General features: G+C 31.3%; 1 protein-coding gene and 1 long non-coding RNA gene across 5 annotated transcripts in view; both read right to left on the bottom strand.

Moving 5' to 3' along the window:
• The window catches only part of LOC148231558 (uncharacterized), an 85880-nt gene that overhangs the window by 52316 nt on the left and 8997 nt on the right, over nucleotides 1-24567 (bottom strand). Inside the window, exons 2-3 of one of the 4 annotated variants that reach the window (XR_015810782.1) lie at nucleotides 23457-23848; nucleotides 18861-18958 (exon numbers count right to left, since the gene is read on the bottom strand). The exons of 2 other annotated variants lie outside the window; for them this stretch is intronic. Coding sequence is in view for 1 of the 2 variants with exons in the window: in XM_088193057.1 (XP_088049183.1) it covers nucleotides 23464-23848 (385 nt within the window). In the remaining variant the exon portion in view is untranslated. The remainder of the gene's footprint in view (nucleotides 1-18860; nucleotides 18959-23456; nucleotides 23849-24567) is intronic. One more of the 4 variants, XM_088193057.1, reaches the window with a different exon arrangement.
• LOC148231561 (uncharacterized) lies at nucleotides 4748-6234 on the bottom strand. The gene is made up of 2 exons (XR_015810786.1): nucleotides 5852-6234; nucleotides 4748-5785 (listed from the first exon to the last, which is right to left on the bottom strand). It is a non-coding gene; the product is annotated as an uncharacterized LOC148231561 (long non-coding RNA).

Here is a 24567-nt window from a genome sequence, read left to right as displayed (position 1 = left end):
TGTCAAGGTATTATCAAAAAAACGACAACATTGTGATGCCGCAACTGCCTTCCTGAGACTTTTACCTAATCCAATTTTGTTGTTCTTTTAATAAAAATATATTGAAAGAACGTTTTGCGATCATATTATTATTATAGATAATGTATAAATCATGCATCACAGCGTACTTATTTTCCAAAGTAAATAGTCGCGGAAGACGAGTCACAAGTATTCCACAAAATCATCCCACAAAAGGTGTTATTACAAAAAATAGCTTTGGAATGACAGACACGTCGTCAAGGCCGCCAGACTTGACGTAATACGCGAGCAAGAAATTTCCATTGAGCAGGCGCATAATTAGGGAGTTGCACTCGGGTGCATCCAAACGAGGTAGCGAGAGGGAGAGAGATAGAGAAGGAAGGCAGACAACGGCGTCGAGAGTGAAAGGGAAGGGTATGGCGGCACGTGGCCAAAGAGAACAGTACCGTTTTTTGTCGGAATATTGGATCGGAGCGAGAGCAAAAAACAGAACCCGACCACAAATCACCCACACATGTTGTAAGGCTGTAAAGAGAACATCTGGAAATGGTAGCAGCACGTGGATTAATTGGGCTGACGCCCTTTGTTTGGGTTATGTGCGACCTTCAGGCGCGTGCTATTGTGGTATTTTTTGCAGGTGGGAGACTAGCATTCCATGGATTTTTTTGCGGATTTTGCATAACCGATTACCAGATTTATTACTCGTGTTATGTTATTTTAAGTGTTTATTCTTCAAATTGAAAACTGAAAATTGAAAAAACCTCGGATTTTTTAATTAAAAATAATATTTATAAGCATTTTTTGAAAAATGTTAATAGATGATTTTTTCTATTAAAATCGCTTGGCAGTTTTTGCATATATAAGACAAAATCATCTGGCATTAAAAGGGTTAATGCTGTTGTACATTTTTTTATTATAACGAAGTAACAGTACCAACGAAATCATAACTTCTACATAAAGGGTTCCAGGTACAAATACGGCCAACCGTGACCACTTTGTTCCGCAAGATGGCGAAGCAAATGATCCGTGACACCGCTAATGAATTCGCCAGCTACCTAAATGGCGTCCCAGCCGCAAATCCATCAATCCAGAGGGCAGGGTCCAAAAGACCTTCCAGACTTTCGACCCATTTGAGCGATCGGTTATTGACCGGAATGCGCGCGCCGCCCTTAAAAACATTTGCATACCATAGTTGAAAGCTAATGCAAAATACATTTCGTCATATAATATCATGTGATGTGACACTGTGTACGAGTTCGACCGGCAGCACAGTCTGACCTTTGCTGGGTCGGCGCATGCGCTTTGAGCGAGATGCAACGGAATGACGCGATTGTGGTGGGGTGGGTGCGTTCAAAGCACTATATATAGGAATATATGTAAGTAATAAGTATGTATGTACATACCATTCTCTGGTTATGTTCTGCTCTTCATACAATGAAGCGAACTTTACTCTTTTCGGTGACGTACAATACAATGCACGAATGTCAACTTCCTGAATATAACACCCTTGACCTTTTACAAAAAAAAAAAATTTAAAACTTTGATGAATTATGTTCAAAATATAATATAGTATTAACAATATTCTTATAGTTTGATATTTAACCTTTGAGTTTGATAAAGTGTGCCGCAAAATATTGTGGAGTAATTACTGTATTAGCCAATTGCGCTTTTATTTATTGTGCTTTTAACGCAAATACGCGTTAAAAGTGCAATAAAGAAAAATGCATAATCGCTGTTCGGTGCCTTGATACAAAATAATAATATTGCATTGACTAATGCAGACCGTTGATAGAATATCTACTTGTTTAAACTTCAACGGTTATGCAAACAAATTTTGTAAGAAAATCATGTAAAAAAAATATCTGTACCATTAAAAATAAATTACATGGGTCTGTCTCTTTTTTTATCTGTTACAAGAACTCGTCTCAAACGGACAATAATAGCGACGTGACATTTGCACGTGTCATTCTGACGTTAGGGTCAACTGTGCTATTTAAAACGTCCATTTTTAAATTAAAAGTTAAAAATGTAACTGACTACCGATTACGTGCTACTGCAATACGCGAAGATAAAATATATGGCAACAAATTTGTAGTAACAGGATGAATAAAGAATGAGTTTGAATCTATTCCGGGCAAACTGTCTAAATAAAGCTTGTCTTTTATAAAAATTAAAAATAGATAAAATGTATTTATTTATGATTTTAACATAAATATGCTATATTTATGTTGAAAACCGTCGATTTAGAGGGTTAAAAGTAACATATTCTATGTGTGTTTCCAATAGTAAAGATATGGTTATTGTACCTTGGTCTAGAAATCAAACAAAAAAATCTTATTACATTATACCCGCACTTCACTCTCCGAAAGTTGTCCTAGTGGAAGTTCGACCGAAGTCGGTCAAGGTCGCAGTTTTTCGAATAGCGTTCGCACAGCCGGGAATTTCATACGCGTGCACGCTTCTCAACCTCGCGTATTATAACTACGTGCGTGTTTTAAACACAAAAAAAATTAAAGCCAAATGGAGAAAAAGGAGATGGTGGATGATTGCAATGCACCGGAATAGATCAATGTTAGTAAATAAGACATTTTATGTTGAATCGAGGCTTCACTGTCACTAATAAATAATAAACAGGAAACGTTCAAGTGTGCAACTAATGAATAATTTCTATTATTTTTTAAGGAAAAGTATGGAAAGTCAATTTGCTGAATTGAGATTTTATATACAATATATAGCTTAGGTCTTTCTCTTTATGATACATGCAAAATTGACTGCGGATTTTTGCGGTTTTTAACACATTGCATACCTTAAAAATGTATTATTCTTAAAAATGGGACGGGGCTTAGTCGCGAAAGTTACGACCTAAAAATTTGTTCAGAATCACCAAATATACACATATTTAAAAAAAAACGATACCGGGTATGATAAAATGCTAGTCAAATACTTTTTCTTAATATAAAACAGCAAATTTGTGACATATACAATTTTTTTTTTTTACGCTACGCGGCTAAATTTTTTTATTACGCTACGCACGGCCGTTAAACACGGAATTCCTCTTCCTCGGGCCTACAATTAAAGAAATGTTAACGTCAAATTTAAAATACAGTTTTGTAATGATTGTAATTTTTTAATAATATGGTTACCGTGGTAAAATCAGTAAACGTCAAATTGTGGATCGCGTACTAATGAAATAAAATAAAAATTTGTTTGGAATGACTAAATATATACATATTTAAAAAAACGATACCGAGTATGGTAAAATGCTAGTCAAATACTTTTTCTTAATAAAAAACAGCAAATTTGTGACATATACAAATTTTTTTTTTACGCTACGCGGCGAAATTCGCACGACCGTTCAACACGGAATTCCTATTCCTCGGGCCTACAATTAAAGAAATACTTTAAATAATTGTATTTTTTAGCACTTATAATATTATATATTTGACTAAGAGCACTTATGGAATCAACTAAAGTGGTGAAATAATTTTGGCCGTCCAGATCGGGCAAAAATACCAAACAGTGGCGCGATCGTGAAGACGCCCATATTAAAATTGAATCGTTCTATCTCAGTTTGCGATAAACCATCTCTATCTCTCTCTCTCGTCACGCGAGAGAGCGAAAGGGGAAGTATCTCGCCGCTCGCGCTCGAAGCGTCTTCGGGTATTACTTTCGGAAAGCGAGGGAATTTTCGGAGGCGACGAAGTCGGCCGCCTCGACCAAAATTACCCCCAGTTTACCTCCCGTTCGCGGTGACCTCGGAGAACTTGCGAGAGATTTTAGCGCGGGGACAACCGAGCTCGACCGAAGTAAGCCCGAATTTTCACATTATATTTCCCGTCCTTGGCCAACTGTCGCCTACTTTCGGAGAGTGAAGTGGAAGCATTACGGTCCGTTCACGCAGTTTTGTGTGACAGCAAAACTTTGTCGCCAGTCTATTCACGCGTTTTCAGGGGTTAAAAACAATTTGATTTTGGCTTGTAAAAATATCGTGGGAACGTAATAAAGATTAGAACTTTTATCTAGGGATAGCAATATATACATTTAATTTTTTTTTGGTTAAGTTGAAAAAACTTTTTGTCAATACAGAATTAATTTTTTAATATTCGAGGAATATCATTTAAATATTTTAAAAGCAAGACCATAACGCGCAGATATACACGTTCCCGGGGAAATTAATAAGCACATGTTTAACGTTTTAAAACTTTTCATATGAAAACAGTCTTTCATATAATCACTGATTATGTATTAAAAATACTGAAAGTTCAACTTATTATTTGTTTAAAATAATAACACTATATAAATTTCTGATTAAAATTTAGCTAAATTACTCGCACAATACAGGTTATTCAAATGCTAGGTTATCAGAAAAATCTAAAATGTTTAGGTACTTCGGCCAAATAAAGATATTTTAATAAAATTGCGCTACGCGGCAAAATTTTTTTTATGTGCATAATGCCAACTTAATGCATTTAAAAAAAATAAACCATAAAACACTTTAATATAGTTTAAATGAACTATATAAAAATACAACATACTTCTCTTTAAAAAAAATGTTTTAGTGAAATAAATATGTAATGAATTGAATAGACACGAAAAAATATAATTTGAGTGTTTCATTGCATGGTGTTTTACAAGACAATCCCCGACTTAATACAAAAAGTCCAGGTTTACTATCCCAAGTTTCGCAAAAAGCTGTTTTTTCTAAGCAAAGAATATGTCAATTATTTATAAGGCGTTACCGAGCGTTTCCACTGCGACGGCGACGGCACGATTTTATTGCTTTTGACGTGAATTTTTGACTTCTGAGAAGGATAATTGTTATTTGCGCTCTCCTATTGGTCAAAATTCGGTTTAGATATGCTTCATTCGATTTTCACTTATTGTAAGTCGTAATATTGCTATAAAAAGTTTTAGTAAGAACATTATTGCGAAGGCGACGACACGATTTTTTTGCTTTTGACGTGAATACTAATCAGGGACGTCATTGGGGGGGGGGGTCAAATAGGGGCTTTCAAAAAAGGTAATAGTGAAACTAACATATTTAATTAATGCAGTGTTTAGATTAGAACATATGCCCAATGCCTGGAAGATAGCAGAAGTAATAATGATTCCTAAGCCACGAAGATTGTTAGAAGTAAAATCGTACAAACCTATATCATTGCTACCAATAATATCTAAAGTATTCGAAAAACCACTGTTAAAAAGAATGAAAGCCATAATAGAGAAGAAAAAAGCGATTCCTGACAATCATCTTAGATGTTGCTCAAGCTTCTGAGGCTTAATTCAAAAACTAACAGTATGTAGAATTACTTGAATGTTACATTTCCAACAAATTATTTAGAATATTCTGAATTAAAAGAAATAAGAGCTGGAGTCCCACAAGGAAGTGTCCTAGGGCCGATACTATATTTGTTGTACACGTATGATTTGCCACAAATAGAGTCATGTCACAATTACAACATTCGCAGGTGATACAGCAATCCTGGCATTGGGAAGAGAAATAGCGAATACTATCGAAAAACTTCAAGAAGCCGCTGATGGGATCACCAATTGGAGCAAAAAATGAAATATAGTTGAATGAATTAAAATCGGTACATATCATACTTCACTTCACCAATAGAAATACAACTAATCAATTGCAAATTTTTATAAACGGCAACACTATCCTATTTGAAAATATAGCTAAATACCTTGGCATGATCATGGACACCAAACTGCGGTGGAAGGAACGTATAAAAAAGAAGAACTTGAAATAAAATATAGAAAGCTATATTAGCTTGTGGGAAGAAACTCCAAACTATCAAACTGAAACTAGTTTGGGTCTACGGCATACAACTCTGCGGATGTGCCAAACAGTGCCATGTTAAAATGATTAAAAAGTTTCAAAATCAAGTGCTACGAAACATTGTGAATGCTCCGTGGTATGTTCGCGATAGAGACATATGTATATCGTGACCTAGGGGTCTAAGACGTCGCCAGTGCTATAAATCGTTTTGATGCTAAACATGAAGTGAGACTCCAACAGCACATCAACATCGAGGCAGCAAACTCATTGATGTAGACAATTTGAAAAAATGGCTGAAGAGAACTAAGCCCTTTGAACTGGTCTAGTTATCATCAATGTATTAGTAATTGTTGTTCAGAAACAAGACTAAGTAATATAAAAATTCTAATAAATTTTGTGGCGCTTATTTATCATTTGAAAAAGAGGATCTCTAAAATCATGTTGCGCCTGGGTTCTCCCAAGTGCTTAATCCACCACTGTACAAAGATATAATCATTGTTCTAAAAAGCTCCCTTTTATTTTACTTACTTCGCGTAATTTTACTTACTTACTTCTATTACATGAAATATAATATGTTGATTATGTTCTTGAAATTATTGTTTAATCTAATTCTATTGTAGATGCAAGAACTTTTTTAGAATATGCCACACTTTAGAATGTCACTCGTCGACTAACCGTCCAGTTAGCGCTTGTCAACGTTTACATCACACCGAAACTCAATTAGGTCGGCTCAATCTTCCGCCATGCTTTTGCCCATTAGCGTTTCCATCGCCCCATATCTAATTAGTGTCCCACAAGACACGAGAAGAGTGTCCCACTATGCTAATTTGCTCGTCACGTACACAACACAACAAACGTTTTTGTTGAATAACGAATGCGATGCGCGCACGCAAAAGTTAACCAGGTAAACCGGCGCGGTTAAAACGGGCAGTAGGTGGGCAAGTAAGTAGCTTGGTATGTGTGCGGACTGGCCGAGAACAAGGACCGGTCGAGATTCACGATGCGAATCCTTTTGCTCTCTTTGCTCGTTCGCCCTTTGCTTTGCTTTCGAGTTCATGACGCGAAGGCTGAAGCTTGTTATCGGCGTAAATATTTCCCGCCAAGAACTTAACCATAAAAACTAATTAAGCTAAGTGTAAGTAAATTTCGATGGTGGCACTAGAATCATATGGCAATTATTTTGAATGAAATTATGTTGAATATCGTAAAAATACGGAGTAGAATATATAATTTAGGGTTCATAGTATAGGATTTCACTAAAAAAAATTAGGGTACCGCACGAAGTTTAGCAATACATAAAGGAAATACGACAGTTTTAAACCCATCTTTATCAAAATAATGTCAGATAGCTAAATGGAAACAAATAAACTATATTATAGCACTTGCACGTGAAGCTCATACTATTTATAAAACGCGTATAAAAATGTTGATTTGATTATTTTGATCGAAATTACATTTGCAAAAATGTATAACTTTTTATAAATAAATGATAATTTCACTATTCTTTTGGTATTTATTAACATTGGTTGTATCAATGATGCTATTTAGTAACGGGATATTTTTTGTTTCGATATTTTCAACCATAAATCAACAATGGCAGCAGAGATAATAATAACTGCTGATATGCTTTATGAGTTTCAACTCGGTCATAATGCTTCAATAGCAGTTAAAAAATCTGTAAAGCAATGGTGCAGGGATGCCATTAAATTTAGATAGAGTCAAATGTGATTCTAAAAAATTCGTTCCGGCAATTTTGAAAATAAATATCTACGTAAAAGCGTAGTCCTTAGGGGTTGTTAGTGAGGATATTAGGGCTGCCATCAAATCAGATCCGAGATTACCGGTACAGAAGCTACATCAGTTCACAGACATTTAAAAATTTAGAAACGGTGTAAATTTGCAGAATTTATCATAAATCCTCTTAGGAAAACCTCGCGCTGCGTATCTCAATATGGCAATAATTAATGATTCTAGAGCAGAAATATTTATTTTTGAGTCAAATTTAACAAGCGACGTAAAAGGCAGCGGTTGGATGACAATCTACCCTAAAACAGATAATGTTATGCATTTGGTGGTATATTAAGGGCATAATTCATTATGAGAAAATGGATTATAGGCAGAAAATTACGACAAACACATAATGTGCTCAGCAAATTCATTTAAAAGCGATTCAGACCATAACAAGACACATAAAATACACATGGAAACGATGCATTTGGAAGGTTCATCAATTTAATTACTTTTCTGTTTAGCAATTGGAGCACCCAGTGGAGCGATTAAATCAGGAGGTTTAAAATCGAAGCCAAATTTACAAGCGTGAGTATCTGAATAATATGCTATTAAATCATAAATCCTGTAACAAAGCCAGTGTCAGCATGTGATATACAAAGACGGGTTTAAAGTGTATGTATAAGAAAAAAATGAGCTTCTTTGTACACGGGACACCACCGTGAGAAAACTTTTTCGCAAAGATAAAGAAGAACATATAAAAATGAATGGATTTTTTTAGGAACTCCTTTCAGTCATTACTCCAAACGACTATTATCTATTTAGATCCTTACAATATTTTTTTGGTGGAAAAAATATTTTAGAAAAACAAATATAAAAAACGACATTAAAAAATTAATTGCGTTTAAAAGTACAACTTTTTTCGAATCAGATATAAAAAATAGATTACCATATGAAAAATAATTGTAGAAAAAAATGGAGAGTATATAATTTAGTAAAATTATTACTCGTTTTAATTATTAACTCATTTAGCCCGTACCTTAATAAACGCAATGGCTTGGAACAACCTGATATTGAAAAGGAATTTATATTATTGTATTACAAAAATTAAAACATGTACTAGTATTCGCTCTGATCATATAATATACGCGTTTTTTAAAACATAATATTTTTTCTGAAGTAATATTAGATGCATTTGTAAAAACTCTCAACTTAACTATAAAAAAACTACTTAATGCTGTTTAAAACTGAAATTAGATAGTCGTTGCAAAAAAGCAGTTTGCAATTAGAGTTTATAAATATTTTTTATTATCAACTATTGGAATATAGAATAGTAAGGCAATAATTTATATCTGATTAAATAAGTGGTATATTTATCGTTATAATCTAAATTCATTCGGTTTGCTCAAAATATATTATCATAATAAATAATTTTTGACAGAATTACTAGTATTGATTTAAAAGAGATAAAATATTTACTACAAGCCATTGAGAAAGTCCACAGCAGCACAATATTAACTCGGAAATATGAGTAATTTCTGAAATTTCGGCAGTTACAATTTTTTAATTCATTATACATAACATAATGATAAGAAAGTAAATTTTAGAAAAAGGGCGTAATTGAGCTGTAGTTAATGAAGTGGTACATCGAAGTTTTAATACGTAAAGGTTTATACGCAACTGTGTTTTAAAGTTGGGGTGTTTTAAGAAATCAGAAATTTTATTTGATATGAATTATGATAAGATAATAATTCGATAAAAAATATGCTATATAAGAATCGATATCGGACGTCGTGTTTTGTACATTTAAAAAGGGTTTTATTATTTTTGGCTGATTAATAAGTTTTTAAAAATTTAATTAAATAATCTATTGAAATATGTAGTGCTTATAATATTGATTTATATAGCAGTATAGTGCAAGATTTTTGCCAAAAGCTGTAGCAAATTTTTTTTTCTAATATAGTATTATTTTTAAATGTAAAAAACGTTTCAAAAACAATTAAAATTACTAATTATAACACATTGCACATATGTAATTTATAAAGCCTTAAAAATAAAATGCTATTATGCCTAAAGTTTTAAGGCATTATGGCAGATTTATTTAGGGTTTTGAAAGTAAAAAAGTTAATTTTACGAAATTATTTTTACAAATTCATAAAAAAACATTTGAGTTATTTATATTAGTATATACATAGTGTGTATGTTACGGTGAATGTGTATTTTTTTTAGTGGCGTTATATTTTCACTAGTAAAAATATAAATTCACTAACTCATATTAAAATACATTTTCACCAGTAGAAACATATATATTTCTATTAGTGAAAATTTAAATTAATTGAAATTATACGTTGCACTTCTATACTGCAATAAATTGTTTATGAAGCGCAATTGGACAGTTGCGAAACGTTAATTTTCTGTTCAAACCCAAACATAACCCAAGCGCATTAACCAAATCCAACTCTAATGAAAGTTTGTTTAGGTTTGTGATTGAATAGCAAATCGACGTTTCGCAACTGTTACAGTGAATGTGTATTTTCACCTAGAACGCATAATTTTAATATTATAATCTTGAAAAAGAATTAATAATAAACGATTTATTAATCGTTAGAAAGAAACCGTACACTTCAATTGATTTATTTTACCTTTGTGGTTTTGAATCGCTAATAAAAATACAAAGCATTTGTTTTTTACACTCCAAAACTCAGCTTTTAAGTAAATTAAATATATATGGTTTCAATTATTATAATGTCATTAAAGGAAAAAATAGGATTAAAATCTCTTAAGCGTGAGAATAAATTTTGTCACAATGAATTCAATGCATATTAAAAAACTTGTTTTTATAGTTATTTTCGACTTACTTAGCGCGCGTGTCGATCGGATATTTGGGCGGATTAGAATAATAGCATATAAGCTGCCCGAATTAGCAATGAAAAAATCTATTATTATATTTGAAACCATCGCATAATATTTATATACATGAATCAGGTTATAATCACTTGTCATAAAAACCTGTTCTATTCATTATAATCTTCTTCATAATCCTCGACTTGATTTAAACTTTTTTTGTAATTGAAAACAATTATATTATATTCTTGAAAAAATTTTTATAACAAACGATTTATTAATTGTTAGAAAGAAACCGTACATTTCAATCGAGTTATTATACCTTTGTGGTTTTGAATCGCTAATAAAAATACAAAGCATTTTTTCTATTATACATTTTACTGAAAGGCTTTTGTTAAAACACTCCAAAACTCAGCTTTAAGTAAATTAAATATGTACGGTTTCAATTATTTAAATTTCATTAAAAGTAAAAATAGGATTAAAATCTCAAATATGAGAATAAATTTGATCGCAATGAGTTAAATAAAACTTGTTTTTATAGCTATTTCTTACTTACTAAGTGTGTTTTTTCATAATTATACAAGCGCGCGTGTCGATTGGATATTTAGGCGGATTAGAATAACAGCATAGGTGACCGAATTACAAGCGCTCAGTGACAGCGTTGCCAAATTTCAAACATTATGACAGACAAATGGTCATTCTTATACTGTAATTGACAGTGACATAGTATGGAAGCAAGAAGCGCGAACAAAGCTTACTAACGACACTTCAATTAGATACTTCTAACGGGAAGTTTTTTCAACAAGAACTTGAGATACGCCGAGTATCGACCAAGAAGGCCGAGGAAGCAGCCGCTAATAATTGCACATCAAATCAATTAAAGTCACGACGCAGACAAGACCACGAAAACAAATCATACGCGATTGCATAAATAATAATAATTCATAACTTGTCGTTTGCCAATTATAATTGTGGCAAAAAAACTATGATTCTCTATTTTTATATTAACAATATGATTCTCTATTTTTTTCGTTGTATACAGATAAATGTCTTTGTAACGCGAAATTCCCAGTATAACGAATTTTGTTTCCGAAAAGATTTCATACATTTTTTTTCATTGTAACCAAGACTGATCTCAGTATGACGAATTATTTTGATCCGAATTTAAGAATGATGTTACAACTTGAAACAATATTTCTCCGAATTCAGTTCGTTCTTGACTTGTACCGGATGTGTTTAGCCGACCCTCAAACTTTTTTTTAACAAATTGTGTTCATTACAGTATCCTTAAAATGAACAAAAAACGATCTGTCAATCTTGTGAGAGGTTATTTTGTTGCGGTAGTAATAAAATTAAAAATTCAGTATAACGAATTTTTTTCATCGGTCCCGTAAGCTTCGCTATACTGAGATTTATAAAAATAGAAGAGTAACATTTATAAAGATTTAACACAGAAACTACGTAAAAGAGAATGTTATCTTTAAAATTGATGGACCAAATAAAGAATGTTACAATCACTAATGTTTTAAGAAAATTGAAGATGAATCGTTAAAGAATGAGGTTAATATAATAAAAAAATAATATTAAGTCAATCCTTTTATATATAATATATAATATTTTATCAGTATTATTTTACACGTTACGTGTCACGATTATTTTCAGTATTTTTTCGAGATCGTCGATGCCTGTCAGCCCTTTTCGTCTATATTGTGTCCGTAAAAAGAGGATATTTTTTGTAGTCATTGTCAACGTTACGCCATAGTGACATGCCATAATTGGCGTGTTACGGTCAATGCCTCAGGATATGGAGCTACATGTATAAAACTCAGACACAGACAAGACAAAGCCATTTTTTTCGGCAAAGGATTTGAGTTTTTCTGTTAATGTCAGACATGAGACGCCGAACTCGAGTGAAAAAAATGTCATAAAAACAAGATAAACAGACGAAAAAGAGCACATAAAACACTAAAATTCATTACGCTTTTACGGCATGACGTATATAAAAAAAAAATACATAAAAAATTATGTTTGAAACTACCACATCAAGAGCGGAAAAACACATTTATGATCTTTAGGCTATTAATGTTATCAATAAAACTACTTTATATCAGATTTGTAGGCAGACAAAGACGCATCTAACGCAAGTTCTTACCATACTTTTTAAAATGAAAATATTGAAAGATCCTCATGATACAAATAAAATTCGAAAATTTTACGCATTGATTAAAATATTTAATAACCAATTTGTACATACTCCTCAAAAGTTATTTGGGAACTTTTAATAATCTACCAAAATCAATTTATTAATACGTTTTTAATGAATGTATTAAACTTTTATCTACAATGTAATAAAACATTATTTTATTATTAAACTAATTCATCGTATACATATTTTATATTGTTTGCAGAATTAATTCATGCAAAATCATAATAAAATAAAAGTATGCATTTTTTCATTAAGGGTGGCGTGTGAGATTGGCAATGCAATTAAAATTTCGATTAACTTTCTACAAAGTTGCAAACATTTTTTTGTATTTTTATATACAAAATCATACCTAGAAGGGTGGATTGCTTTTTAAATCGTAAAAGCACTATGCTACATCCACACATCGCTAGTTTAACGCCATTTTTATATCACGAGGCGAGGATGTTTGCAAATGATAAAATAAAATAGAGAACGGATATTGAACGTTATAAAATATGTTCAGGTGGAAATGAAAAAATCATTACTTACACAAAAAAATACAAGCATTATAAATTAAGTATATATTAGTTCACTTGGATATGATTCACTGAGAAATATTAACGTAAGTAAACATTTCTATAAAGCATCACGTAATATTAATTACAGTTTTTTACATTGAAACACGTTCATACATTATGATCTCACACACTGTTTCTATGCAAATCTTTGTTAAGACTAACGCGTACCATGCATAATTTTATAGTAACAGATAGATCAAATTTCGGTCCTATGAATTTTATTTTCTGTTTAGTGTAAAAATGAGCTATATTAGATAAATAAAATATTAAATATGAAGCGTTTAGCTCCATACTAGCTTTAATATTAAATTTCAACACAAAAGATTAAAAAAAAAATGGTTATCCATACGCTCACACGCACGCTATCTATGGTACCTCACGCCAGTGAGAGACCGACAGCTATACTCAATTAAGAAATCACTGTCAGTAAAGCGCTATATATTTTTTGTCTATATACAATAGTTAAACATATACAAAAATATTTATAATGCATCTCTCTAATTTACCTTACAAGTCAAGATACTTATGAACGTATATTTGTAATATAAGATCGATAAACAAAAAATATGAACCATTTGGTATGATAAGCAAAACAATATGAGAAATTTTAATACAAATATTTTAAAAATTCTTATCACTACAACTACAATTTCCAGTTTGCAATAATTACAATAAGTCATGTATGTTTTAAACTTTTGAGAACAAGATACAGTAATAAAAATGCACAGGAAAACAATGCATTTGTCGGGTTTATCAAACCTTTCAATTCAGCAATTGGACCACCCAATCGCCAGGTCTAAAAACGAAGCCAAATTTATAGACGTGAGTATCCGAATTGCTATTAAATCATAAATCCTGCGACAAAGCCAGTGTCAGCATGTGATATACAAAGACGAGTTTTAAGTGTCTATGAAAAAATGAGCTTCTTTACTAATAGGACACCACCATGAGAAAAAAATTTTAAGCAAAGATAAAGTACTCGCTCCAAGAAGACGACATAAAAAAGCAATGGATATTTTTGAAAACTCCTTTCTCACCCACCGTATTATTCGGACATTACTCCAAACGACTATTATTTATTTAAATCCTTACAACATTTTTAATTAAAAATTTTTTTTTTTACAAAAACGTTTTAATTTTTAACTCATTTAACTAATCTAACATTGAACAGGAATTTATGTTATAATAAAAATGATAACATGTACTAGTATTTACTCTGTTCATAACATATATGGATTGGTTTTTTAAATCGTCATTAAAACCATCAACTTGTGATTGGCCGTTTCACCGAATAATACAACACTAACAACCAACATGTATTTCCTTAGAGATTTTATCTAACACATTCACTTCAGAACTTTAAGAGCTCTTCAACTTAAATGATCTAAATCAGTCCGAACTTTAACAAGTTAAGGATAGTTAAGTATAAGAAAACGAGTGAAATATGTGGTCAATATGGTCATGATAATTGGTGTAGGTCGAAGATAACGAAGCGAACATAGGGAGGTCTTTACACGTCATCATCACTCCACATATCTTCAGCTCAAATTTCGCCACCATCCAACCCATCTCTCAAATTCACACCCAGAATAATACATACAACACGTCTCTTCCGTACTCTTCTCCAGGAAATCAATAAGCCTCGTGCCGTCCCTCCCCGCCCCGCAGTTCACCCCTCTCCCCCGAAAAGCGAGCGAAGGACGTACGGTAGTACGTTGCCCCAACATCCCCGCACCGTACATAGAACCATTCCTGGCGCTCTCGCCTGAATTAGCTGGCCTTGAACTGCGACGCTATAAATACAATCTATGGTGAATCATGTATGCGTAAATGCACTACATACATACATAAGCACAGAGCGGATTAATAAAAGCGCTGGTCTCTTTTATCTTGCTCAGCAGGCGGTCAAGGCTAGCGGGCAGATAAAGAAACAGATAATCTCTGCATGTATGTATGTATATAAATCGTATTCTGAGAATAAAGAAGTCTGTTCTTGGAATAGGCAATATTTTTTTAAAGAATATATACATACTGTTATTCAGATGCTGTAGCTATACTTTTTTTTGTATGTATTTCTAACGAGTTTAAAAACAATAGCAGTAATCTAGCATTTTAATAAAAATATTGTGGGCGTGAATAAGTTGACAACTCGAGATGCATTGAAATTATACGTTTATTGCGTTCTATTCTGTTCAAAAACATTAGGTGAAGGTTTGATATTTTATTAAGCTCTCTGTAATTTAAACTTATAGATTTATTGATAAACATAAACGACAAAACTAGTTATATTTTCTACAGGCTAGTTGTGATTCGGGTAAAGATCGATATTATATGTATTCCGAGGGACCATATGGTACATATTGATATATAAACAGTGCTGGGAATAACAAAGATTCTGTTATAAGATGTAAAAGGAGACATTCTTCGTATTCATAGACTGAATACAAAAGCTAAATCTCATGTTTCAAGTTGATTATCTTCGTGAAATATATTCATTCAGATTACACGAAAAAGTTATTATTTTATAGTGCACTTAAAAGTACTGATTTAAATTGACGGGTCTTTTTGAAGATGCTACTAATTTATTGTTATTATTTTCAGTGAAGGTTTGATGTTTTAATGAAGTCTCGGTAATTTAAACTTATAGATTTAATGATAAACGTAAACGACAAAAATAGTTATATTTTCTACGGGCTAGTTGTGACTCGGGTCAAGATCGATATTATATGTGTTCTGAGGGACAGAACGGTACATATTGATATATAAAAATGCTCCGTATAACAAAAGTAATGTCATAAGGAGTAACAAAAGTCATTCCTCGTATTTGTATACCAAACTTACGAATATATTATGAAGGACTAAAGTTAAAAAAATTGTGCAGTTTGTAAGGTTATGTATAAAAATTATGCAAAAACAAGTAAAATCGATATTAAAATCTTGTCAGTAAAATTCGTACTTGATTCGTTGATAAAAAATATGAATCACATAAAATTTAAATTTCTTTTTTTATACACTACTGTACGAAAATGTTGTGTCTTTAATTTGTCAGCTTACTTAATTGATGATATTTTGTTGAAAAAGTTTTAAGAGCTTATCTAGAAGATATATAAGTGGATATGGATAGTGCAACAGGAGCGTTCTCAAACGCTGGCCGCGACGCACAAGAATAACGGAAGCGATCGCGACTTCCATATCGAGCATATACGGATTGCCGACATTACATTTTAGCAGCTTCAAAATATGCTTCAATATGCGCCAATATTCCATAGACTACTCCATTAGTGCTTCATAAAAAATTTTGAGAATCTTTACAGAGCTTTTTTTTGTAAACAATTAAATTTCTATGAATATTTTGTGTCGTTTTATAATTGCTGCATAAGAAAGGGTGAGTCCATGCCAGATATTTAATATTATAAATGCTTTTTTGAAAGTTTTTTTGTATAGGTTGGAAGTATAGAATTTCAAAAAATGATTTACGATTTTATTAATTGCTTGAATCTGGCATATCTTTGTCTGGATATTCGAAGAAATAAATTAATATTCTTATAAAAAGAAATCGCTCTGTATGGAAATCGGCAGATTGAGAAAATGTATGGGGGCTTATCAATTTTTTTTACCGAATATTTCATAACAAAAAATAAAAAAGGAAAGCCGATTGCACTTTAGATAGTAAGTACTTTAAAAAAAAGTTATTTTAAGAATAATGTGTGATAATTACTATGAATAAAATTATTTACATGATTAAAAATTTGCAAAAAAATACTGTAAAACTAATAACATATCTACAATAATACACTGTATTTTTATAATCACATGTAATTCATATTTTTATTTATCAACATTTTTCGGGAATTCTCAATACTCGAGAAATCAGAGTGCCTAATTCCGTATCATGCGGTCCGTCAGTACATTGATATTATAATCTTCACCCGCATCGAAGCTATAACACACTTAAAGCTTGAATTAATAATTGTAATTAGAATATCTTAAACCTTCGCTGAAACTTTAAAACTGGCAACTGAAAGGAGTCGCAATGGTTATTCAAAATTCTTTTTGGAAACATTGCTACAACAAAAATTAATTGAAAGAAAAGAATACTGATTATCTTGAATCAAAAAAAAAAATTAATTGCAGATTTATGTACATCCCTGAGCAAACAGAAAAACAGATGCATTGACATGAGATATATTCTCTGCATTTCTTGGTGTAACCAACATTCCCATTAAGTACAAGATGTATTCTTAAATTTATGGAATGCTTCCAGATCACAAAAGAAATAAATGTATTTTGAACAAAATAACAAACCTTAAAAATGTATATTTTTGACTTGTTAAGTTATTCACGCCTATCACATTTCTATATTTATTTTAGTTTATTCTATAAAAAACTTATCAAAGCTAAATTTTTATTTTGATAAGATTAAGAATAACCAATTGCCTAATATATTATGATACTTGACTATTAATCACTCTTACATGACATATGATTTTTAATAATTGAAATGATATGCAGAAGTACTAAGAGTAATAAAACAAGTCATTAGAGCATGACATAATGAGTCATATATGCATATAGTTGTATCATTAAATCTGTACAGACAAGGCGCGTTATTTAATTAAAGCAGCGCTTCTGTAAATCTGTGACATTCTTCAAGCACTGACCCAATTATCTCCCCTCGCTACTTCAACTACTGGAATTGCATTCTTTGCAAGTGTTACGTACCGACACCATTTTATAGCCACTATATAGCTACAACAACCGGGTCGTCGAACGGAACTCGTCAAATTTTAAAATCAAAAAATCATCAACAATACATAACGACAGAATCGCACTGTTGCTATGTGGTGTTATTTTTTCAACTGCCATTGTAACAAAGTTACTTTTATATTTTTACCGAAAGGCCATTAAAATTAATTATGTATTGGAAAAATTCATGACTGGGCGCAACCGTCGAACCAAAGCTTCCACAACTGTGTTAGGTAAAATTTAATTTTTGTTGAATGACGATAAAATAAAAATTAATTTTTCATATATTTTTTTTTTAAATACTGTGAAAGCCCAGTTTATTACTACACTTATAAACTTTAATAGCCTATTCTTGAGTGGAATATTAAATATTTACTTTTGCACGCGAAGTATTATATAAAGATGGTATATGGATAAACGGATTATAAAGATATGATATTAAAATGCTTCAAGAACGAGCGCAGATGTAAGATCAAATATACATAAATAACACTTAAAATTACCATCATCAAGTTCTACTACCAATTAAAAGTTTATTTCAATTCGATCTAACGACTGCCATTGTTAAAACTTTTTTTATAACGCAAAATTGCGCATTTCCGTTTTATAGTTCGTAATTAAATGCAATATCATTCAGCAATTATTTTTTAATTCACTATTTCAAAATTGACAAAATGATTCCTAGTAAAGTGAATCAGTAATTATTTTGCAAGTCATTGTTTTGAAATTCAAATAAAACTGATGTTCTACATATATTGTTAATTATTTTTTAATATATGCATTTTTAATTATTAAACAGATAGCAACAGCAATTTAACGATTCGAATTGCTGTTGTGTAGATCGCGGAGAAAATATGTTTGTTGGTGAATATTTTTTTAGTTGGCAAATGCCCGCGAACCCTGCTCTCGATCGCTCGCGCACGTTGTACAACAAAAGATAAAGAAAGTAAAGAAGTAAGAATAAAAATGTACATACATTGAAACATTACATTTTCCATCGATCATGTCCATAAGCCTTAAATATAATAGTGTTGTGATGTTACTCTTGATGTCGGATGCCTTGTTAAAACATAACTGGAAGAACACATGAAAGTTTTGAAACAAGTAAAGATTTATTTGTTACAAGGTAGTCCATAAGTCTCTTCGCCATTTAAATCTATATATTAAAAGAATAAATTCATGTATGTATATAAATAAAATTATTTAATTCTATGGTAAAGCGACTTATGGACTGGTATAAGAATTATTTAGCAGTTTTTTTAGTCATGTTAGTCAGGTTTAGTAGAATATAATGTACGTAAGAAATGATATTGCAATATAATAATAAATAGTTCAATGTAATTATTTTCCCCCATAAGCAACAGTACATTAGCATAAAATCATTACATAATTATTTCATGCATCTGTTATAATAAAATACAACAACAAACTTCATAAGCAGTTTGTTTTAATAAGGTTACTTTTAAACATATTATTTTTTCAGTAACATTAATTATTTCACGAGATATCGTTATTTTTTATTATTAAATTACATATTTAAGTATAAATATAATTTAATTATTCTATTCTGGCAAGTGAAGCTTTCTGTTATTTTTATTTTCGAAGTATTGAATCTAATAATTAAACTATAGTAACAAATCTGTATATTGATACAAACTTGTCTATAATTTTAATCAGCAAAAACATGATAGTGATTCCATATATGAGTCGATTCACTCGTTTTTTCATTATATAATTACAACATTTACGTATATTAAAATTAAACCATTACATAAATTAAAAAAAAAGCAAATCAATTTTAATGGTGTTGGGTATGTTCACACATGTGCACGAGTTTTTAAGCAGTCAAATAATTATGTATTTGTTTCAATTTATTTATCATAAATCAATCGTGGTCACACAGTAAAAAACTACTAAGTAGTAAGACACTAAAATAAAATCGGTGACATACATTTAATTCATTAAAAATTATTTAAAACGGGCAGAAAATGGTGTAGGTCTTCCTACGTACACAGTTCATACAATTAGTATTGTTTCATGAACCGAATATATTATGTGAATTATTTTGAGGCGACCGCAATGGTTTCGTTCATAATGAGTCACCATCAATTTCAATATAAATGCCACAAATTGGGATATTTAATTATTTTAAAATTTATCTGTATTATTATGATTTATATCAGTAACATAAAGTTTCAAAGTGTGTATGCTAATGTTTAAAAAAAAATTGTAAGAAAATTAAGTCTAATTTACGAACAACAATTATGTGATCTATTTTGCTCACAACTTTTCACTTTTTGCCACAAAGATAAGATCCTGGACATTTGTAAAATATATTTAATTAAAAAGGGCGTGACATAACGTTTCGGTAAAATTAGATGATAAAATATAATATATGTATGAAAATATATGCTTATGAAATTAATAAAAATGTAGGCTCGAAATCAAAATTTAAAGGCTCATTAATATATAAGAGAAAGCAATTACGCATAAAGTTATTCTAAAGACGTAGACCATTGAAGTGCGTTGATTTTTTAACATGAGATAACAGACAGCCATTAAAAGTTTTGATGAAGTATTTGCATAAAAGCTCCAACTACTTGAAGCATATAGTTTGATTATAACTTTAACTCTACAACTTAAATGGGATACTTATGATGTTTTTAAGGAGCTTAAGTGACAGATTCCATCCATAAGGGACTAGGGCGCTCGAGGTCGCAAGGCATGGTGGGAAGAGTGCGAGTTCGTCGCCCTCAAAACCCATCGCGAGATATCCGTCTACAGCAGACGTTCTCCATCTCTCTCCCACTACTGATTTCCCATAGTATGCAGAGCGAGAGGAGATGGTTTCAGATGAGCTTCCAAATGGTAAAAGTTTCGACAGTCTAGCGGTGAGTGTGCGGTGGGAGAAAAGCAAGGTTCACTCTCTCCTTCTGCTATGCTATGACCGAATCCGACCTTCATTCGTCAGAGCATGGCCGTACGAAACTGTTGGACAAAAAAATCGACGAACGCATCCAAGGCCGCACGTCAGGAGGTCAACAATCTCAATGACATAATGGTATACAAGAGTCGTGATTCGGAGATGGCGAAAAATCAACGGAAGCGTAGCACGGTATGCAGTCTACTATTGATTAAAATTTATGGTAAAAGGTCACCAGTCACGAGGAGATAGGCTACTTACTTTTGTGATAGTAGCATAGGATCCTATATTTTTTAACAAAATTATTAATTTTGTATTTATGAAGCAAAAATTAATTGTGAAACTGGTTTATTTGATGTTTTTTTAGCATAGCTACATACGAAGTGTCATATTTGATGCTTAGTTTGTGTTTAATAGTCAAATATTGACGACGCAATTTATCACGCTCTGTGATATTTTTATTTTGAAAATGAGGGTACAAAAATTTTGATCAAAATGAAAAATATTAGTACTATATAGTTGCTACAATTCATTCAAATAACTTTAACTGAAATTCTGTGTTGAAATTTAGGATTCAACGCCTCATACGGGTATTTTAATAAAAGCGTAATGAAAAGCCAAAATCAGAAAAAGTATGACAAGTTCAGTCGAATGTAAAGGTTCTTCTTATTACAACACAAGGTTTTGAAATAAGTGAGAAGTATTTTCTTGCAGTTTTACGCTGTTTGTGTGATGCAATTCGAAAAAAAACTATCAAAATTGTGGGCTATTAATTCTTGGATTTTACACCACGATAACGCACAGGTCAAATTTGTTATTTTTTGATACACCGGGTATGCATCATGTTTTTGTTCTCAGAGATAAGAAAGACATTGAAAAATTGTCCATTACAAAAATGTTTTAAGTAATGAAAGAAACTTTAAAAGGGACAATATCAGTATTGAATAATTATTATTTTTTGTCAAGTTGCATTTTTTGCCACACTAATAAGTTATACTCCGATTTTAATATAATTATAAAAATGTTAATAGTTAAGCAATAGCTAAAAATATGATTTTGTATATTATCTTTTATTTCTTCAATATTAAAAAAAAAATTTAACATCATTTATAAAGTATAAAAATTAATTACTTTTGAGTATTTTATCACTAAAAATTGGTAAAAAATAAATTGCTGATATTGAAATATATAAAGAAAACTAAAGATGCAGCTAAAATAAGATATATTTTCTTTGTGGCAAAAAATGTCATTTTTGATCATCCAGACATGCATATCGCAAAATAAAAATAAACTTTAAAGAAATCACGCGAAACATTTTCTTATATTTTTGCTAAAAATATATTTGCATTCTGTTATTAAATAATTGCCAATGACTTGATAATTATAATCAGATTATAAAAATGCAGTGTTTCTATAAAAGTTAAAGAAATAATATTGCTAATATCTCGCGAAATATAAATTATACATTATCGTATCTTTTAGTAAAATATTGTTGCATACTATTAACAAACAAATAATCATATTCAGATTATGAAAATTTAGCGTTTACATGAAGAAAATTATCAAAATAAAAATGTTTTGGGTGAAAATATTGTTGCATACTGTTATTAAGTCATTGTCAAAGACATCAAGGCTAAGAAGATTCAGTTTTTGCATAAAAAATTCTAGCAAATAACATTGCTGATATCTCGTGAAACATTTAATTTTACATTTGAATATCTTTGCATAGTGTTTTTCAGTCATGAAAGACCCAATACGAAAATTCAGATTATAAAGTTTGTCATTATATAAAAAAAAAAACGGTCAGAAATGCTTTACATATCTTGAACAATTAATGTTATAAAAATAATAAAACACAATATCTCGTGAAACATTAATGATACACATAATATAAATAAATATCAAAACATCAATTCATACTCAAATAAATAACACGTTAAATATATTTTAACATATTTAATACACCCCTAATATAGTTTTTTTTTTTGGGAAAGAGAGAGAGAGAGAGCTTTTTTGTAATATACTCGTGTTTTAATATTTTTTTTAGCATTAAAAGTTTTCAAAACAATAGCATTTTGAGTTAGTATACTTTATAAATAGTACCCAGTGGAATTGTGACATCGATTTCTCAATTTCGCACTTAGTTGATTGCATCAATATTTTGTTAGTATTTTAAAAACATTTATATAATATATTAGGTTTTTATGAATGTCATTTTTTCATTGTATTAACACATTTGTAAATAATTTTGGTACACACAATACGTTTCACACTTTTGATCCATGCATGCAAAGAACCAATTAGGGTGCTGTTACCGTGAACGTATAATGTATTATGCAATATTTTGAATGGGGTCAATGTCGATTGTGTGAAGGTCCGGAATGCCCCCATCCAATTACTCAAACAGCTAAAGAAAATATTTAACATGCTCTCCAATTTTTATTATCAGGGATATCACTTGTATAAAGCAACATCATAACGGAGACGCTCTCTCTCCTTATATCCATATCATAGGTACAGTTATAGCAAAGCATTTTTTTTACCATAATTGATTTTTTCTAATGAAGAAGTTCGAATTGTATAATATTATACATGCAGTTATACTTTCAATGACCCAAAGTAAAAACCCTTAAAAAACGCAAAACCAACCTTTAGATTAGCCTGCGTCACTCGTGTTCTTGCCGCACTTCATCAGATAATTTTCAATATCCTCATGTTTTAAATATAAAATTTGCGGATCGTCCGTTTTGAACTTTTTCCCCAGCAGTTTGGGGATCTCAACCGACGGCGCTCCCAAGACTTCGACGATTTGATGACGAGGGATTAGAATTGGATCCGGAACAGTGATCGCTGAGCCGTTCACCAAATTTCTAAACTGCGTCAACGGGTCACGCAGAACTTCGCACAGATTTGGGACAGTTAAGGCGTCCTTGTTTTCTGTCGAATTGTTCTCAGGAATCGTCAAATCCAAGGTCTCCATGGGTTCCACGTCCATGGGGTTGGGTTGAGACACGTTAGTAGAAGCCGTGTCCGTCGGTGCACTGAACTCACAAAAACAAACATAAATATGATAAACAATCTAAAACCATTTTTTTCAAAAAAAAAGTTTTAGTATTAATTATCGTAAAAAGTTAAACACTCAAAACATATACAGTAGCGTTTCCCAATAAAATTTTGACATGGATCCGTTTTATATTTTGTGCGCATACCCTCCGAAAAAGCACTTTGTATGTTGCATCTTGCATCTCAGCGCCACTAATTTGACACGGACTATCGAGATCAAGTCAACAGAAGAAACAGTTTAAAAATAAAAAACTATCTCATTAACCGCGTGTAGCTAATGTAGTTTTATTTTATTCTTGTACGGAATCCCTCATTTTACCTCTTGGTACCCCAGTTGGGAAACGCTGATCTGTAAAGTTTTTTATTTTCATCACAATTGAAAGTTATCCGCCAGATATTATAGCAAAAATATTGAAAATGAGCATTTTAAAATAAAAGTTTGCACTGCGCGGCCAAACTAAGCCGACATAATAAAATAAAATTGTAGTTCATCAGCAAAATAACTTTTGCTCTTTTTATGTTTTTTTTTTTTTTTTGTGAAATAACTTGGGCTGCGTTGTTAAAAGCACCTCAAAACTATCTTAACCCTTTGTTTGCCTAGTCCTTAATACCGATGAATTACATATAAAAAAAACATTATTTATTAGGATTTCGGCAACTAAAGGGTTAAATAGAACTACAATTTATCAGTTGAATA

Source organism: Plectrocnemia conspersa, unplaced genomic scaffold (assembly GCF_051122295.1).
Source record: "Plectrocnemia conspersa isolate PC_06_02 unplaced genomic scaffold, ASM5112229v1 ptg000009l, whole genome shotgun sequence".
NCBI classification, from domain to species: domain Eukaryota; kingdom Metazoa; phylum Arthropoda; class Insecta; order Trichoptera; family Polycentropodidae; genus Plectrocnemia; species Plectrocnemia conspersa.
The sequence above is the reverse complement of the archived record's forward strand: the minus strand, read 5'-3'. Positions and strand labels throughout refer to the sequence as shown.